General features: G+C 32.2%; 1 protein-coding gene across 1 annotated transcript in view; it reads left to right on the top strand.

The window, feature by feature from the left end:
• LOC148277354 (adenylate cyclase type 6-like) overlaps positions 1-18156 on the top strand; it is a 428970-nt gene that overhangs the window by 87643 nt on the left and 323171 nt on the right. The window contains exons 3-4 of the mRNA XM_088233010.1: positions 7850-7934; positions 9442-9563. Of these exons, the coding sequence (XP_088089136.1) occupies positions 7850-7934; positions 9442-9563 (207 nt within the window). The remainder of the gene's footprint in view (positions 1-7849; positions 7935-9441; positions 9564-18156) is intronic.

Genomic DNA, 18156 nt, shown 5'->3' with positions numbered 1-18156 from the left:
ATGAGGAAGATTAAACCATTTTTTTTTTTGGATGCCCCATAAATTATTGTTATCCTGATTTCCTATCCGACCTCTCTGATATTAATATCCCATTCCCTATTCATTTTCTAAAATTTATGATACATTAATTGAACGTGAATATGCTATCAATGAAACCTTTAATTCATAATTCAAAGCTTTTTTTTTTATTTGTTTTTTTTCCATACATTTATTTACATAGAGTTTTAATTACAAAAATACACTTAAAAAAAATACAACTTAAAATTAAGCTATATCTAAAACTAGAAAAAAATCCCACAAAGACTTCAGCGTCTGAGCGTAGGCCATTCCTTTTTTAATTATTAATAAGTTTAAAGCATATACATATGGTATGACAGGACCATAAAAAGAAAAAAAAAGAAAAATCAAATTAACCTATGCTGTTATTATAAAAACAGGATTTATTTGCAGTATGCATTTTATTTTTGATTTTCATTATTTTTTTTAAAAGGTGTCTGTAATACATGTTCATTCCACGCTAATCCAAGACCTCAAACCTACTTAAAACTGTACCAGTAATATTATTTGATAAAGTTGTTTATAGAAGTAAACAATACATATAATTGTCAAATTTTCTAAACCACTATCTTATTTTCTACCATCAAAAATTGAACCTGCATTCTACACAACTAATTATATAGGAACAAAAATTACAAAAACTTGTCTTACTGGACTTGTCTTTAAATTTATCAAGTATTTAAATTTATATTGGGAAAACTAAGAGAAACTTTAATATAAGAGTAAAAGAACATTTCAGGTGCCCAAATAATATATATTTTATTTAGTTCACAAACTATCTGATAGAAAATAATCATAATTTCAATAAATACACTGGATTAATAGTACTTTTCCCTAAAAATAAAATATTAAAATTAGACACCTTGGAAATCTTAAAAATTAAAAAATTGATTCATAATAGGCTATTAATTGTTAAAATAAGGTTTTTTTCCTCTTATTATTTTAAGGCTACCAGTGGTGTACCTCAAGGTTCTCTTATAGGTCCGGTGCTTTTTTTTACTTTTCATCAACGATATTACAAAAAAAAATTAATGACGTCATGTTTTGATCAAAAATTGTCTTTTGTTTATCACCTTAATGAAATTTCAAGCAAGGCATTAAAAATGTTGGGCTTTATTTTGGGAAACACAAAAAATTTCAAGTCCATCCGATCATTAAAAATATTAAACTGTTCTCTTGTAAGAAGTAATTTAAATTTTAATTCATCAATATGGTCACCCTGCTATAATGTTCATGTTTATAATATAGAAAACGTTCAACATAAATTTCTACGATATATAAACTACAAATTAAACATTCCAATACGAAATGTTAATTATGACTATTTATTAACACTGCTCAACCTAACAACACTTTCTGAAAGAAGAACTATTAATGATCTCATTGTACTGTATAAAATTGTAAACTCTCTTTTTGACGTACCAAAAATATTTGAATTGATTAATTTTAGAGTACCTGCTGTCAACACTAGGAGTACTTTATTGTTTCATTGCTCCAGTACTTCTTCCAACCAACAACGTCCACAATATCAAGTTTATTTGTAGCTGTTCGTCAAACTTTTATTGACAATTCAATTCCATAAATTAAAAAAATACTTACTTGTTTATTTTTATTACCTTATACTTGTTTTTTTTTATTTTTTACTATTTTATCAAATTATATTGTAGTATTGGCAAATACGCATTTTATATAAACATATATTTATTTCTTATATTTCTTATAATATATGCTTACTTGTTTATTAATTTAACTTAAATTTGTCTTTCTTGCTTACCGTAACACTTTACTTATTGTTTGCTTTACAGAATTTATTTCATAAGCTTATATCTTTGCATTTTTTGTTTATATGCTTCCTGTTTTTTCTTGCATACCTTTGTTATAATTGTTTTTTTTTTACTTTGTAAAACTTTTTATTATATCCTTTCTTACTTATTTCATATATTTTTTCTGTTTATTCTGTGTTTATTATTTAGTATGTTAGCATGTATTTCATTTATATTTTTTGGATATCCCTTCTGGGCGTTAATGAACAAAATAAATAAATAAATAATAAGAGAAAAATAACAAATAACCAAATAAACTATATTTCCTTTCGTCCACCCATGTTTAGTTTCGAACGAATGAAGCTCACATTACCGTGCTTTAAAAAAAAGACTTGATTTATTTGTTTCAATGGCAGCATACTGATAACATTGAATACAATAAGAAATAATTTATTAGTTAAGTAAACCTTAAAAAGAAGCTTGTTTAGCTTCGAATCCGGTCGGTGGAAAAAAAAAAATGGTTGAAAACAAAGTTGTTTTGTATAAATATTTTTTTTTAAAATACATATAGTGTTTATTGAAATAAGAAAGTTATTCATTTTTGTACCTGGTGAAAATGAGTTCAGCTACTCGTGATTAGAGTTTAGTTTATGAAATGTTTTAACTCAATTATATAAGTAGTTAGTTTTGAAGTTGTTTTACCCAAACGATGTTGAAAATTACGTAATTGAATTTGTAAGCATATCCAACACATTTACTTTTCATGGAAAATGTCAATAAGTCAATGCGAGGGATGATTTTGAAACTTTTCGTATTTATTTAAAGTTACCAAATAAGTTTGCTTCGTAGAATTCAATATCGTCTTAATTTGGATACAATTCGAGTCATTATATGCTAACTAGTGAAGCGTGTAAATAACTTTACCGATGCGGGTAAATAAATAGCGATAGGGATATAACAATATTCTTCTACTGACTAACTGACAATGACAGACAGTCGGCAGGTAAACAGTTAGTTGTCTAGATCCAATGTTCCCACAAAGAGATAAAATGCAATAAAAACACTGACTTACCTTGAGTTACAATTGTGTGGTCTCCTGTAAGCAATCGATTAACATTGTATGGGAGTGTTGTCTCTAGAAACTGCAGTTACACAAACTCATAACACTTAGCGTTATGGGAGTAAAAGCGTCGTGAAAACTTACCTATAGTAAAATCAGTAGGAAAAATTCATGAAATCTGCAAAGCGTGCGTAAAAGCAGGCGATGCAATAGCGACGGAGGCGAGAACACCAAAATCTGCCATTACTTACTCGCATATGATTCATCGGCTAAAATACAAACATTAACAAATTATAACAGGGAGAGAGAATACCTTAAAGAAGGGAATATGGGTAGGTTGGAAGAAATTGCCTTAAGGCAATATGCCCGCCCTTATATTTACATATATTGTATATTTATTTATTCATTTATTTATTTATATATACGCCTGATGGAAACTTTTATGGACACATTTATACAAAGAAAATTCTTATAAAAAAAGTAGAAAGACTTAATGGTACATATATACGAGTAGTAGACTTTGTGGGAGTGGAAGCGGGAGATAGGTGTTTATAATTGAATTTGATTCAGTGATCATTTGAAAGAAGACAACTTGTTTTCAAAAAACCAAACCCGGTATGTTTGTTGGCAGACCTAAGAATTCTGAGCATAGGGAAATGAAAAACATAGTTCGTTCTATGGTTATCGGTATGAAAGAGTAAGTTTTGTTTGAGGTTTTTAGTTAAGATATTTAATTTTATTGAGCTCAGTAGTTCAGTTAGTAGTTAGTAGTTAGTTTAATATGTATTCAAAATGGTTTTATAAATAAATATGAAAGTCTAGGCATTTACTTGGCTGGCTGATTGGCTGGTTTAAGTGGCCACTTTACACACTGTGTAACATTTACCATTTGCCTACGTTTGAACATCCATATTTCTTCAATTCTTCCATTTATTGATTCTAGTGAAGTTAAAGAGATGAAACCTACATCGTGTGAAGAGATTCATCTGACTGAATTGAACTGAACACACTAGGCAACGCCTGAAAATAATTTACCAATTTTTAAACTTCTTCTTTGACCAGTTGGTTTAAACTTCCACTTAAACCAGCCAATGGCAGGTCATAAGCCTTTTAAATGCCTAGATTTCAATATTCCCTTCTTTAAGGTATTTTCCATTTGTTAATCTTAATGACTCCCGAGAGGATAAAATCCAGTATTTGTCTACAAACATTTGGAGTCAAATATTGTAAAATACAATTGAAACAAATTATCAGCTCAGTCAAAAACTTTACAGGAGACAATTAAAACTATAAAAAACGGTAATTTTTTTAAAAAATAATGTTTTTTTGTACAAAATATTTGATTTTTAAGGTTTAAATGATTTTAAATTGTACTACTGAACATCTATTGACTTACGCTCTTTTCGAAAGAATAAACACCGTTGCTCATTATATTTTAACGTGTTTAATTGATTGCCTAATCACCAGGCGTATTGTAAAAAAATATTAAGAAAAATAACACACTTTCTATTGAAGTATCAACTGATATGAAAGGGCATGCTCATACTGAATAACTGGGAATGATAATAATTTCAAAATCTGGATGATTGAATTTACTTTGTTATATCAAGTAGCTTGAATACAACGTTTCGAACTGGATTTAATTTTGTGCATTCGTAAATTTTACGTGGAATTCAATCAGTCGATGAATTTATCAATAAATATATAAAATGTTGATGCAATGTATTAACAGAAAACACAAAACAATTTTTCGTATTATTATTTGATTGTATATCGCAGCAGTTTATTATTAGCACAATTACAGTGGTGAAATGGATCATTCAAGTTAAAAAGAATCACATATAATTTTATTAATCTAGCCATGAATAGAACCCAAAACCCTACATCCGTGAAGCAAGCGTCTTAGCCATTATGCTACAAAGGTTGCGTATTTAAAAAAATGTTGTTATTCATTATAATTTGTTGAAAACAAATTGTTTTTATTTAATGTTAATGAAAAAAAGTTGAGCAATTTTTCTAGATTGGTATACTATTTGGTGTAGATAAGCTAATGAAAACGATGTTGATCAACTTAAACTTAGTCCAATATAATTCGTACTAAAATTAAAAGTACTTTCTTACAAATATAACGGTCTAGTAAATAGTTAATGTTTAAATATTTTTTTAAAATTTATTACGAGAAACTGAATGAAAAAAACTCACTGTCAAAAATCACAAACTTACACTTACAATAAATTCTATTCTAAAGAAAAAACAATTTTACAAACAACGCCACAAAACTCATTAAGTTAAAAAAAACATCAAAATTAAGACAAGAACTTTGAAAAAAAACATATATTTAAACCAACATGAACATGATCACAATATCAGAGAATATTTGAAAATAAGAATCTTATTTAGAAAAAAAGGTTAGGTCACAAAATTCAATTTTATATAAGGCAGTAAAAGTATTATGAAATGGAAAAATACATTCATGAATAAAAAAACAGAAGGTTAAGAAATATCTGTTAAACTACTTATAAATTTAATAAACGTACATTGCTATTAATGTAGTAATGTTTGCCCTATTTCTAGATTTAAAATACTGAAAAAAAATCAAATTAAAGTCTCAATAATCAAAAGTAGTACTCACTTGTACATCAAAGAAAGATTTTAAATGGTTCGCTGATGAAAATTGAAATCGAGTCATAACCGGCTTATAACCATGTAAAGTAATAACTTTGCTTTTTTGTAAAAAGTTTTAGTAGCACGTCCCAAACAGAAAAACGTTAAAAAATATTTCCCTAGTGCACGGGAAAATTGTCAATAAGGCAAACACCTAATACGGTTTCTTACAGTCATGTTAGTTGACGTTGTATTTTTAAAAAACGATGATTGAAAAGTATTCGAATGCATTTTGTAACCAATGAAATTGCATTTAGTTACCCTGGGTCCAGTCGTAAGCGTTATCTTCTATCATTAAAACTTTTGTTTGTTTATTTATGGCACATGTAATTTCAAGCATCATTATTATATCAAAAATGTTTTGAGTTTGTCCAAAGCTTTGACCGCCAGGCACTGGATTTCATGCCCAAATAGAAGATAAAACTTCCATATTTTCTTCTTTACAAATCGTCATCTCTGTTTTAATTTATCAATCCTAATAACTCCCTGAAAATGGAATCCAGTGCTAGTTTACAATAAATGGGAAAACTTAAAATATTATTGAATAAACCAACTAGTGCTTAGTATAAACGTATATTTTTAGAGCAACTAAAATATCATTCATTGGTACCTTTCACAGTAAATATAAGCCTAAAATGTCATTTACATGTGGACAATACTATAGATATGAAAATTTTGTCTTGTCCCAGCTCCGTGGACAGATCCTCGATCGCGCGGGACAGAACGCTGGGAACATGAAGCCGGACAGAATGAAAATTCGGCTGCAGTTCAAACGTCAGGGCTGCAAAAATGAACGTACGACAAAATGAACGTACGACGGCGTTTTTTTCGAGCAAATTCTAAATATTATTTATTTTATTCCAAAATATATTGAAATTATTAAAGAGAGAACTTAATAGTAAAAAAAATAATGTTGTGCCTCCTTTTTTCGACCGAAAAACAATGTGCAGGGGTGACACCACATTCTCGAGCAAATCGCTATTGTTACAAAGTCCTGTCTATGCGAGTTCACGCGAAGCCAATGCAGCTGCTGCGCCCTAGTAGCCGCGCGCGGTGGTGGGGGGTAATAATTGTTTTGCAGAGATAGCGTAACTCTCAATCGATGGCAGAATAGATGGAATATGGCACGTATCGGAGATGGATGTAATTTTTTTTACCTTCCATCAGACACAGAAAGTAAAATAAGTTCTTGGTATTTGACTATCATACCGCATAAATGGTTTTGGGACATGGGAAGTTTAGAGACATGAGATGACCATCAATTGGCTGAACACATTCGGTAGCACTGTATGTTTTTGGTTGATGCGAGAGATGAGATGCTGAATGGTTTGACAGTGGTCATGTGACCTACGTGGAATGTGGATCTAATGGCCAACAGTAAAAATTTCACACACTTCCGTCGATTTGTCCAGACTAAGGTATCACTATGGGAGCTCCTCAGATGCGCGAATGCCTAGGAGGGTTAAAAATTGTGAGATAGGCCACTGTTGCTGTGAGATTTTAATACGGTTGAGACTGTGCTTCCTTCCGAGCCGAACGCACACGTTTTCCTGTTTTGTCCTTCCCCTGCGGGGGTGGTATTCAGATCTTCTGAATATGACCACTCAGGGAGTCTTTCTATACTTACGGTTATTCTTACATTGTAAATATCCATTGTTGTGTTAGTAATGTTTGCTGCGTTACTATAAAAACATGAAACACATTAAAAAGTTTAATATGAAATAAAAGACGAGTGATACTTTTATCTACAAATTTGAAATATCCAGTGACCGGTTTCATTACTTTCGAGATATGTTTGAGACTGGTCGAAGATGTCGTAAAAGCGATGAAACTGGTGACTGGACATACCAAATTTTTGGATTTAAGTATCACTCGTCTTTGATTTTCTTTAATAAACTTTAAAAGATACTATTTTTATATTTACTAATTCATGTCAATTGTTTGCGGAAATACGATTTTTTTAATATAAAAAAAACAGAGGCATTGAGGGGATCATGAGGGGTGAAGACGGCATATTGGCCGTCATCCATGCATCCTCTTCCCCCTTTTTTAATCTGCATAGAGTTTGTATTACTTAGGAATATTTATAATAACTTTCCTTTATGCGCAGCTGACAGACAGTCTTTCAGGATTCTATTACAGCAGTGGGTGGATGGTAGGCTTAAAATCCCTTAAAAGCCCTTAATGTTCTTTTGCATTTATTCTAACATACAAAACAAAAAATAAAGCAAAGAAATTTTCTAGCGTAATTTAAATGAGATTTAAAATGTCTAGCGTCCTGATTTCTTGTTTTTATTTATTCCAGACTGACGACCAAGAAGCTGGTCCTTCAGGAATTCAGCTCCCGCTGTGTCCTGGTGGAAAAAGAAATAGTATCGAGAACATTCCAGGTATATTACCTATATTACATAAACTAGAATAAAAATTGACCTATATTTTATGTTTTTAATGACTTAACGCTACAAACGGTCAAATTAATCAAACGATTAAATAGTGAATAAAACACATACATAAAACTGTGATAAAAAAATGAGGTAAAATTGTTTAGAATTTTTTTTAATCATTCGAAAATGTTTTGAGCATGTCCAAATGTCTGTAGAAAGGCAGGATATCCTACCTATGGAGTTTTTCAGATCTCAATTTGTTGCAACTGAGAGGAAAAACACGTTTGAAAAGGGAATATGGAAGTCTAGGTATTTACAAGGCTTACGACTTGTCAATGGCTGGTTAAGTCGGATTGTGGTTCTGTGGCTAGTGTCTCAGACTCACGGACCAAAGTTTCGTGGTTCGAATCCCACTTTACCCCAACTTAATTCCATTTTCTAATAGTGAGTTATTTACAACTCGTTGAAAATGGCCCTCAAAATGAAATATTTGGGTAAATCATAAGAACGCAAATATTTCTATAAAAAAAGAAACGATATCAAACAAATGTCTTGTAAGATTAGGAGTTATGCAATAAATTTATTGGTCCAATTTTAAGCCACTTTTTCCAACAAATCCAACGTTATTTCGTGTCATATTAGCTTCTGATGCTCAACAATTATTGGTTTATTTGCATAGACCAACGCTTAACGTTGTTCTCTAGGAAATAATCCAAAGGCATCAAATTATAGCACCATGGAGACTTATTAACTGAACCATTTCTAGAAATTATATTGTTACCAAACTTGTTACAAATTATATTCATGAATTTACGATGAGCTGAACTGTTGAACTTTTGAACTGAATGTAGTTTTCAAAAGTATTTTTTATGGAAAAAAATATTAGTGTTCTTATAATTGGCCCAAATATTGTAATTTTGAAGGCCATTTTCAGAGAGTTAGAAAAAACTTACTATTTGAAATTGAAAAAATTAAGTTGGGATAGAGTGGGGTTCAAACTGAGTCTGCAGCACTGGCTACAAGATCACAACCCGATTTATTTTGAAGGCGTTTGCAAACAAGAATTTGTAAGCGTTGTTTTTGTGAAAGGCAGAACATTGAAAATACAATAATAATTAATAATTCTAATTGGCAAGGAATTGTAACTGAGTAAAATTTAAAAAAAAAACTAGTAGTCATTAGTTTGACAAGGGACAATATTACCAATCAAAAGTTCTGTCACAACAAAAAAATAACTATTATAAACGATCGTTAAAATTTAATTTATTCATATTTTTGTAGAACCTACTGTGTTAAAGCTACATATTTAACATACAAATTTTCACACCCTGTTTTTTCATTAAAAGATATCACATATATACGAGATCAATAATAATTGTCAATATGACGAATCGATCAATACTTTATCAAACTCATGTTTCTGATTTGCTTTTTTTAGCAATTGGGTGTCCAAAATATTTATGTGATATATTAGCTTCAAAGGTCAAAAACTAATTTAATGAATAATTCATAGCAGATGGAGGTGAGTCGGAGACTCTGATCTCTGGAAATGGTAACGAGAAAAAAGCGAAGAAGAACTGGTTCTTTGACATCATGAAAAGATTCTGCACTGTCAATCGATTCAAGAATTTGCAGGTATGTTTTACTTTTTGATATTTTCGTTAATGTTTCCAGCTTTTCTTTCTTCATTTGACTCTACCTACTGTTTATATTTTTATGATATGTAACTTTCTATCAAAAAAATAATTTCAGAGCTCTCAACATTGAAAAAAATATTTTTCTGTTTTAATAATGACGCAAGATGTTTTAGTAGCGAAAATATAAAAATTGTACAAGTGTATTGAGAGTAAAATTTAGTCCGGTCAGTTTTTGTGGTCAAAAATGTATATATTTTATAACAAAATGAATGATTAGATTAATCAATGTATTGCCCATTTCTGTCTACTACTTTTTACCACCTCTGGCAATTTTTGAATTCCATCTCGAGAAAATGACTAGTATTTTGAAGTGATCTAATGTTGAAAGCAATTTTCGATTACTGCAAAAGAAGTAAACCAGTGACTTGTCAAATCGTGGTGTATCCATCGAATCGACGAGTAATCAAAAGGAGCAATGTCCGGGAAAAACGGCGGGTGCGGTAAAATATCCCTCTTGAGTGTTTTCAAATACTTTATTACAAATTTTACGACCTGTGGTTGAGCGTTTTCATGCAGAAGAATAACTTTGTCATATCGTTCATATTCCGGCCATTTTTCTCGTAATGCACGGCTCAAACAAACGAATCAAATGTAGCTTATACCAATCCCCCGTTCCGGTATCGCCAGGTTGTAGCAGCTTATAATATACGACACCCTTTCGGTCCCACCCGTTACGCAGCATGACCTCCGAAAACTATTTGGCTTTGGTGTTGATGTTGAGGTCGATAACAACGATTGACTGGGCATAATATCCATTTCTCATTCTCACTCACAATCCGATGTAAAATAATCTTTTTTTTGGCCTTAGAATCAGCGTAACTCCCAATGATTCTGCATGCTCCTCTGGCATTTTACTCGGATCTTTATCGAGTAATGCCTTCAATTCTTTGTCTTTGAATTTTTAAGCTTTTCAGATGACACTGGTTTGCCCTCAATGCTAAAATCACCATTTTCGAAACGTTTAAACCATTCGTCATATGATTTATCAGTTACAGCCTTGTCACTTTAAACATCTACAAGCATTTGATATGCTTCAACTGCACATTTCTTCCAATTGAAGCAGAAAACTAAAATCTTACGCAAATGATACATAATATATTAAGTTTTTCCACTGACATTTCTTGGTGGAACTGCATTTAAATTATAATAATAAAAATGCTTTATAGTTTTATTCCACTTTTATTAATAATTTTTTTATAAATTTTTTACCAGTGACTAGGTTTCGTCGTGAACGACGGTTTTAACCTGCAACTCATGTTTGTCTTTCAGGGAGTAAAACTTCAAAATACCACGACTTTTCTCGCTCGAAACATTCATTTTCAAAATGAAATAACTTTTACACAATTGATCAAAATGAAGCTTTATTTTTGTAAAAAATGTTTTACATTTTTATTTAATTGTAAATTATCACTTTTCTAACGCGAGCCTATTTTTCAAAATCGGTATTGTATTGCCAGAGCAAATTAAGTTCAACCCCATCTTGTGATTGAATACGAAACTATTTTTGAACAACCAAAAATAATATTTTTTGCACTGTACTATTGTAATACTAAAATAGAAATATCATTTATGATTGTACTTTCGTACGTTTTATAATATAAAAATGCAAAGATTTTCATTTTTAAATGTTACCACTCAAAGTAGCCAATCAAAGCTCATAAGCACTATAAATGCCTAGATTCGCAAAAATGTTTTCCGTTACTGCTTAATTTCACATCGTCCTCTTTATTAACATTTTCGAAATGCTACTTATGTTTGGTCAATGAGTTGGAGAAATAACTTTTTGGATAAATTCACGCTAAAACGTAATTTGTATTCAAAGCGCATGTTTTTTTATCAGCCGAATAATTTATTAGTGTAATTTTCCATCGCCTCGTTTCTTTTGGTAAATTAAGATAAAAAACATGTTTTGTAATGTTAAAAATGCTATTCTCTTAATAGTTGGAGAAAAAAATAAGTCTTCCTAATTATATTACATTACTTCTTTGCCTACTCACACATTTATTAGAAACTGATTGTGGTGTAATAGTACTGTCGAAGGATGAGAGGTTTAAACAACCTTTTCTAACATTGTTTTACGTAAGTAAAAGTTCATGAGGGATTAGGTTGTTGGGGGTTAGAACTTTTACCCCAGTTAAAAAATAACAGAAAACACGAGGTTACGGTTAAATGCTTATTTATTACATGGCTAATAAGATACAGCACTTGGTTGTGTAGCTCTGATGATGGGTTGAAGAGACTGCACTTGAACTACAAGCGTGAACTGAATGACTGACCTAAACTTTACTGGACTGGGCATTGACTGCGCCCTATGATCTTTTTATGGGCCACGTTCTTTTGTTCTTCATATCTCCATGGTAGGGACGATGTTAATGTACTGCAGGACGTTGATCTCGTGTTTCGCAGACTGTAATAAATTGAATTCAATAGAAAACGCTGAGTTTCTTCTTGGAGTTATGACTCTATATTTCAGGTCAAATCATTTAGCACGTGTGTGTCATCGATCATGGACTATGAACCTCACACTTATAATGACCCCACAAATGATTTTCTTGGATAACTTTATTTTTTTTACACTTTAAAATGACATATTTAGAGCATAGTTATATTTAGCTTTAATTTTACACTCTAAAATGACATATTTAGAGCATAGTTATTTTTAGCGTTTGTCAATGGTGTTTTTTGTTTATAAACGTGTTTAAGTGAAGCATTCGACATTCAGAAATATTTTATGTTGTTTTTTCCAATATCTGTATATCAAACAAATATACAATTAATGTATGGTGTTACGTTTCATACATATATTTCGTATTCCACGAAGACAATAAAAACTAATTTTTTTGTTTCACAGCCCTCATCAAAGTACCAATTTGTATTATTCAAAACATCAACTTGTATTTTAATATTTCAATAAATTCGGTTACTAGTAAATGTTTTTTTAAAAACCAACATGGTCATTGGTCATTTTTAAAAATTTGTATCCCGGAGCCGTGTAAACACGTGATTATATAGCCATGCATTATGTCCTAGTCCCGTGTTTTCACGTGGTTCACCAGCTGTCTAAAAAAGTGCATTTTATTGACACCTAGTAACTTTTATTAATACTTTTTTGCTGCTGGTAAACTACGTGAAAACACGAGACCGGGACACAACGCGTGGTTATTATAATCACGTGTTTACACGGCTCCAGGATACAAAGCACAAAAAAAGGAGTGAGACCCTGTATATGTGCGAATATTGCAATGTGCAATGTGGCTCTCCTTAAAATCCAATGTTGGCAAAACTTTCATAAAAAAAAACTTATTTAATTATTTTTAATTAATAAGAAAAAAAATTTTTTTATTTTTTATTTATAAATCATATAACATAAAGTATTTTACAAGTATTATATGTTGAATTACATTTCCAGGAGTTACAAAATCTTAATTCGGGACATAAATAAAATTAAAATTTAGAAAATAACACATATTAAGAACAACAAAGAAACAAACCAAATTTAGCACCTTTATAACTATATATAGCACAACAATATATACGCCTTAAACCTTTTCTTACACAAGCAGAAGAAATATATAAAGTAGCAAATCTACTAAGGGAGATAAGGTAATTAACATCACATGCCATGCATATGTTGCTGCCATAGTGATGATGAGAACATATCTATCTCAGTTAGTAAACATCTGGATGCTCAAGAAATGTCGTATATTACAATGAACACATGATTATTGGAAACATAATTCGGATATACAAAACGTGTGTCAGACCAAATCATGGTGTATACAACAAAAGCGAGGATAGATAGAGAGAAAATGAAAAATATGAAAAACCAAGATGAAAAATTAAATAGAAAAACTAAATAAAAAAACCAAATAAAAATTTCCGTTAATTTTAAATACCTTGATAAGGTACCACTTAAGCACTCTAAATGGCCGTCAGGCCACCTACACATTAGAACTAGAGCATAGGGCAGCCATTTTAACCATTAACTAGAGCACGAGACTGATTCTCAAGGCGGATACGTTGGCTGTTAGTCGTGTTATGGCATCGTCCGTGGCTTTCCCTGTAGAAGGCAAATGGGTCTACTCTACGAGATTTAAAACAGAGGATAAAGATATACAAGGCATGTTAATTGACAGAAAAGCACATTATTCATATCTTCTGGCGGGTACTTAAGTTAAAAACGTCACAAACGTAGAGAACTATATATTTAGATATATGTGCGGCTGACAGAATACAGTTACGATGGTTTTTAGAAACTTTTTATTTATCTCGTCCAGTACTTGGGCAAAAAAGTTAACTACAGCGGAAGCGCCTCCATGCTCGTTCTGCCACGTAATACACATTATAACCGAGGATTTCTCATCAATGTCCTAGTACTCTACGACGTGTATCGAAATGGTAATTATTCTATGGTGGCAGGGTTTTTGATCCTGCGATCTACAGATGCCATTCTCAGCAATTGTGGCTTTATCAATTCACTATAGATCAAATGGTGTAGTTAAGATGTTTAAGCAGATACGTAAATGAAAATGAATAGAACGCTTAACTGTTTATGGTTATGTTCGTTATGGAGATGGACGATCTCGGTGGAACGGTGAGGACCAGCTTCGACCAAAAAGTGGCCGCGGACGTGGCATGGAGCAAAGCCGCGTCTTTCGGACGGAGCCGGTTGGCCACGTGGGGGTCCCGAGCGGGGGCCGAGGTGGACTCCTGGCTCCTAGGGCGCAAATGTCGGCCTGGTGCTCAGGCCGAGCTACCAGGAAGAAATGCTTCTGCCTCACGGTACAATAGACGAGCCTGCCGGCCAGGCAAGGAGGTCCATGGTGTAAGGCAGCGTGTCGTGGGGGACGAGATCTTCCCTGCATGAGATGTCGTGCTTAGAGTGATTCTAATAGTCCTGATGTAAGGTTTCAAGAATTAGAACTGAATTTGATCTAGTGGTTTTTACTTAATTGTAATAATGACACACCTGATTTGATCGAGGAATTAATTCACTTAGTTTACTGGGATTGTGCCTGGATTATTTGATAAACAGGCGGGTGAATATTTTTTTTTCCATTTTTGATTGCGTTACGCGGGACATTATGGGTGACAAACGTGCGTGTTCCCTGTTCTAATATTTTATCTAGAGTGCGAGCCGGGTGAATGCCGGAGCTCTATTTTTAGCCTGACAGCTCTTTATTCTCCTAAGGTCTAAGGTCTTGTTAAGGTCTTGTCTCTCTAAGGTCTTTTTAAGAAAGTTCTTTCCCGTGAATGCTGTATCGCGATTGGCTGAAATACCATCGGCGATACTTTATGGGAAGGGAAAAATATCAGTATCAATGGGTGTCGTTCGAGCCAAAATAAGGCAAGTTCGTCCCCACTGTTAAAATTCGGGGCACGTTGTACTTTTCTACAACCATTTTGTCCAGAATTCACTTTCTGACAACCTTTACTATTTCTTTTTTACACAATCAGACCTTTTTTTAACTAAAACAGTAAAAGTTTTTTTTCGGTAGTAAAAAGTCTCAACCTTTTGAAATAAAACACCAATATACACTTTTAATTCTCATGTTTCTTAAAGTTTTTTTGTTTCTTTGATTTTTATAGCTTTGCATTTTTTAGCAATATTAAATTTGAACAAAGACACGATTCTGTATGAAATTTATACTTTTTCTCCAATTATTTTTTTGGCATTCAAGAAAAGTAACATAATACGTAAAGATAATTAATTGCTCCAAATGATGTCGTTTGCCAATGGATATACAAACCAGGCGGTGTTGACATTTGGCGTGAAAAATGTTGTATTACACAATTTCGTGGTTTTTCTTTTCGCGGGTCATGTAAAATAAATTGGTCCTCATATTTCCGAGGCCAGCAAAAATACATTCAGCATTTATTTCATCTTCTGAATTTATTTTAATTTATGAAGCAGATTTATCAACCAATAGGCAATAAATAAGTGTAACCATGTAATTAACACTTGATAAACATTCATTCAAAAACTGTTTGTTAAAAAATACTAATTAATTTAAAAAATATAATGATTTGATCACTCGTATTAAGTAAAACTACGTTTCTTTAAGTTACACAAGTTTTTAATACATATATGATGGGTCAAACCATTATTTTAGAGTTTCTAGCTTTAGTTAAACTGCTATTAATACTACCCAAAAAAAATCATTATGATTGTCATGGTTTGCGAGAGTATACTATGTGACATCGCACTCTTCTCTCTGCTACACGTTAAGATCACTTTACTTAATTTACACAATCTCTCAGCGGGAAGATATATAGCGAAGTTGGAAGGGGGAATGCACGTAAAATCTAACCCATGAAGTCCGAATTTTCGTAGTTATTGCTGGAAATTTTTAAAAATTACTAGACTGTCTAGCGAATAAATTGTAATTTTTGATGTAAACACGAGGAAACAGCAAAGACAAATGTGAATTATAACAGTTAAAATTTAGACATAACACATTTTTATAATTTTGATACATTTTTAGTATGAGGTAGGATGATGCAAAAAAATGGGTTCAATAAGATGATTAAAAAAAAAAAAAAATTGAAAAAAATATCAGTATCACCTACCATATTTCATAACATTTTTGCTTAGTAAATGGCTTTACGAGTATTTAATACACAAGTTATTTGATTTTCGTGTTGATGTATGTTAAAATGTTAAAAAATCTGTCATTATTTTGATTTTAGTATTTAAGAGTCCCGACTTAACACGGAATTTTCCAGCAAGACCGAACATGGAAATGGAGTGGCGTAACGTTTGCCATGCGCGGAAGTTGTTGGCGTGTTTGCCTACCTTGCCTGTGGTCCTAAGTTTGATTCCTGGGAGGCTAGCATGAAATATTTGTTTAGAAGGTGGTTCACACTGCGATATTTCACGATGCGGTGAGAGCGTTTGCCTACTATGCGAGAGGTCTCGGGTTCGATTCCCGACATGGTTGAAACAAAATATTAATGTAGTGTTTTCACACCAGAATATTTCATAGTCTCGGGACTGGTAACTGAAGCGTAAGACTGATCCTCTTACCTTCAAGTAACAAAAATGATCAAGATACGCTGCAATTGGTGTACCAATGCAGTGCTCCACCATTAGGTGTGGAAAGGGAATGATCATGATTAAAATACATTTAATACCTTCATTCAAATCTACGTAGTCGTACAAAAAATACATGAATCTGTGTGTTTGTCCGTCACAAGAACTCCTCCCAAACGGTTAATCGTTGAAACGTGAAACTTTGTCATGGATACGATTTCAAATTCAATCGAGATATTTTCAACGATATTTAGAGTTATCAAGATCAGCATGTTACAAAACTGAAAGATAACATTTTTGAGAATAGAACATGGAAGCCTAGGCATTTTTATAGCTTATGGCATTTTATTTATTGGTTTTAATAGTTTCTTTACACATTGTGTAACATTTACCATTCTGCAAATGAATGTTATAAATTGTGTCTAATGTGGCCACTAAAAAAAGACAATGACAGGTCACAAACCTTGTAAATGCCTACATTTCCATGTTCTTTTTCAGAAAACGGCCTGTTTTTGTGTTTTAAAGTGAGATATTTTATACTCAAAATTTACCCAGCGTTACTTTGTAAAATTTAATTGTACTTCAAAGATAAATCGCAACAACATGAAATTGAAACCTATCATTTAATAAAATGAAATTTTAGGTTTATTGTTATTTTTTACTTAAATTTACGAGATGTTGCTCGGTAATCGCGATTCTTCCTTCAATATTGGGCAATAGCAATAAAAAAAATAGATATCTCATTTAAAATGCTATTTAAAGATCAACTGCATCATGTTTAACATAAAATTTACCCGGTGCTGACGACGGGTGAACACCTATAATTTTGAATATAAATTTAGATATTCACGGCAAAATATATATTTTTTTATAAACAATTTGTTCATTTTCATAACATAAAAATGATGTTACTCTATGGAGTGTCCATATTTGATAAGTGAGTAAAGTGGCCACTCAAACCAACCAATGACAGGTCATAAGCCCTGTAAATGCCTAGACTTTCATATTCCCTTCTTTAAGATATTCTTCATCCCTGATGTAATTTGTATACATATATAATTATTGAAAACATAGTAACACAGCAAACATAAGTAACACAACAAACATATTTAAAAACACGGATATTTACAATGAGAGAATTAAGAAGAATAAAGAAGGACTCACTATGTGATCCGAATACCACCTCTGTAAGGGGAGGACAAAACAAGAGAAAGTAGGAAGCACAGTCCCAACTGTATCAGCAACCCACAGGAACAGTTGCCTGTCCCACTATATTTAACCCACCTAGGAAGAGCTCCCAACGGGATACCGTTAAGTCCGAACAAACCGATGGAAGAGTGTAAAATTCGTACTGGTGGCCATCAGATCCAAATTCCACACTTATCAAACCATTTAGCATCTCATATCTGGCATCAGCACACGGTGCCACAGGATGTGTTCGGCCGATTGATGGTCCCCTCGCAAGCACAGCTCGAGACAGGGACAAGTCCAAGCTTAG

This window comes from Micrasema longulum, unplaced genomic scaffold, assembly GCF_059751315.1.
Source record: "Micrasema longulum isolate JH-2025_06_02 unplaced genomic scaffold, ASM5975131v1 h1tg001048l, whole genome shotgun sequence".
NCBI lineage: Eukaryota > Metazoa > Arthropoda > Insecta > Trichoptera > Brachycentridae > Micrasema > Micrasema longulum.
The sequence above is the reverse complement of the archived record's forward strand: the minus strand, read 5'-3'. Positions and strand labels throughout refer to the sequence as shown.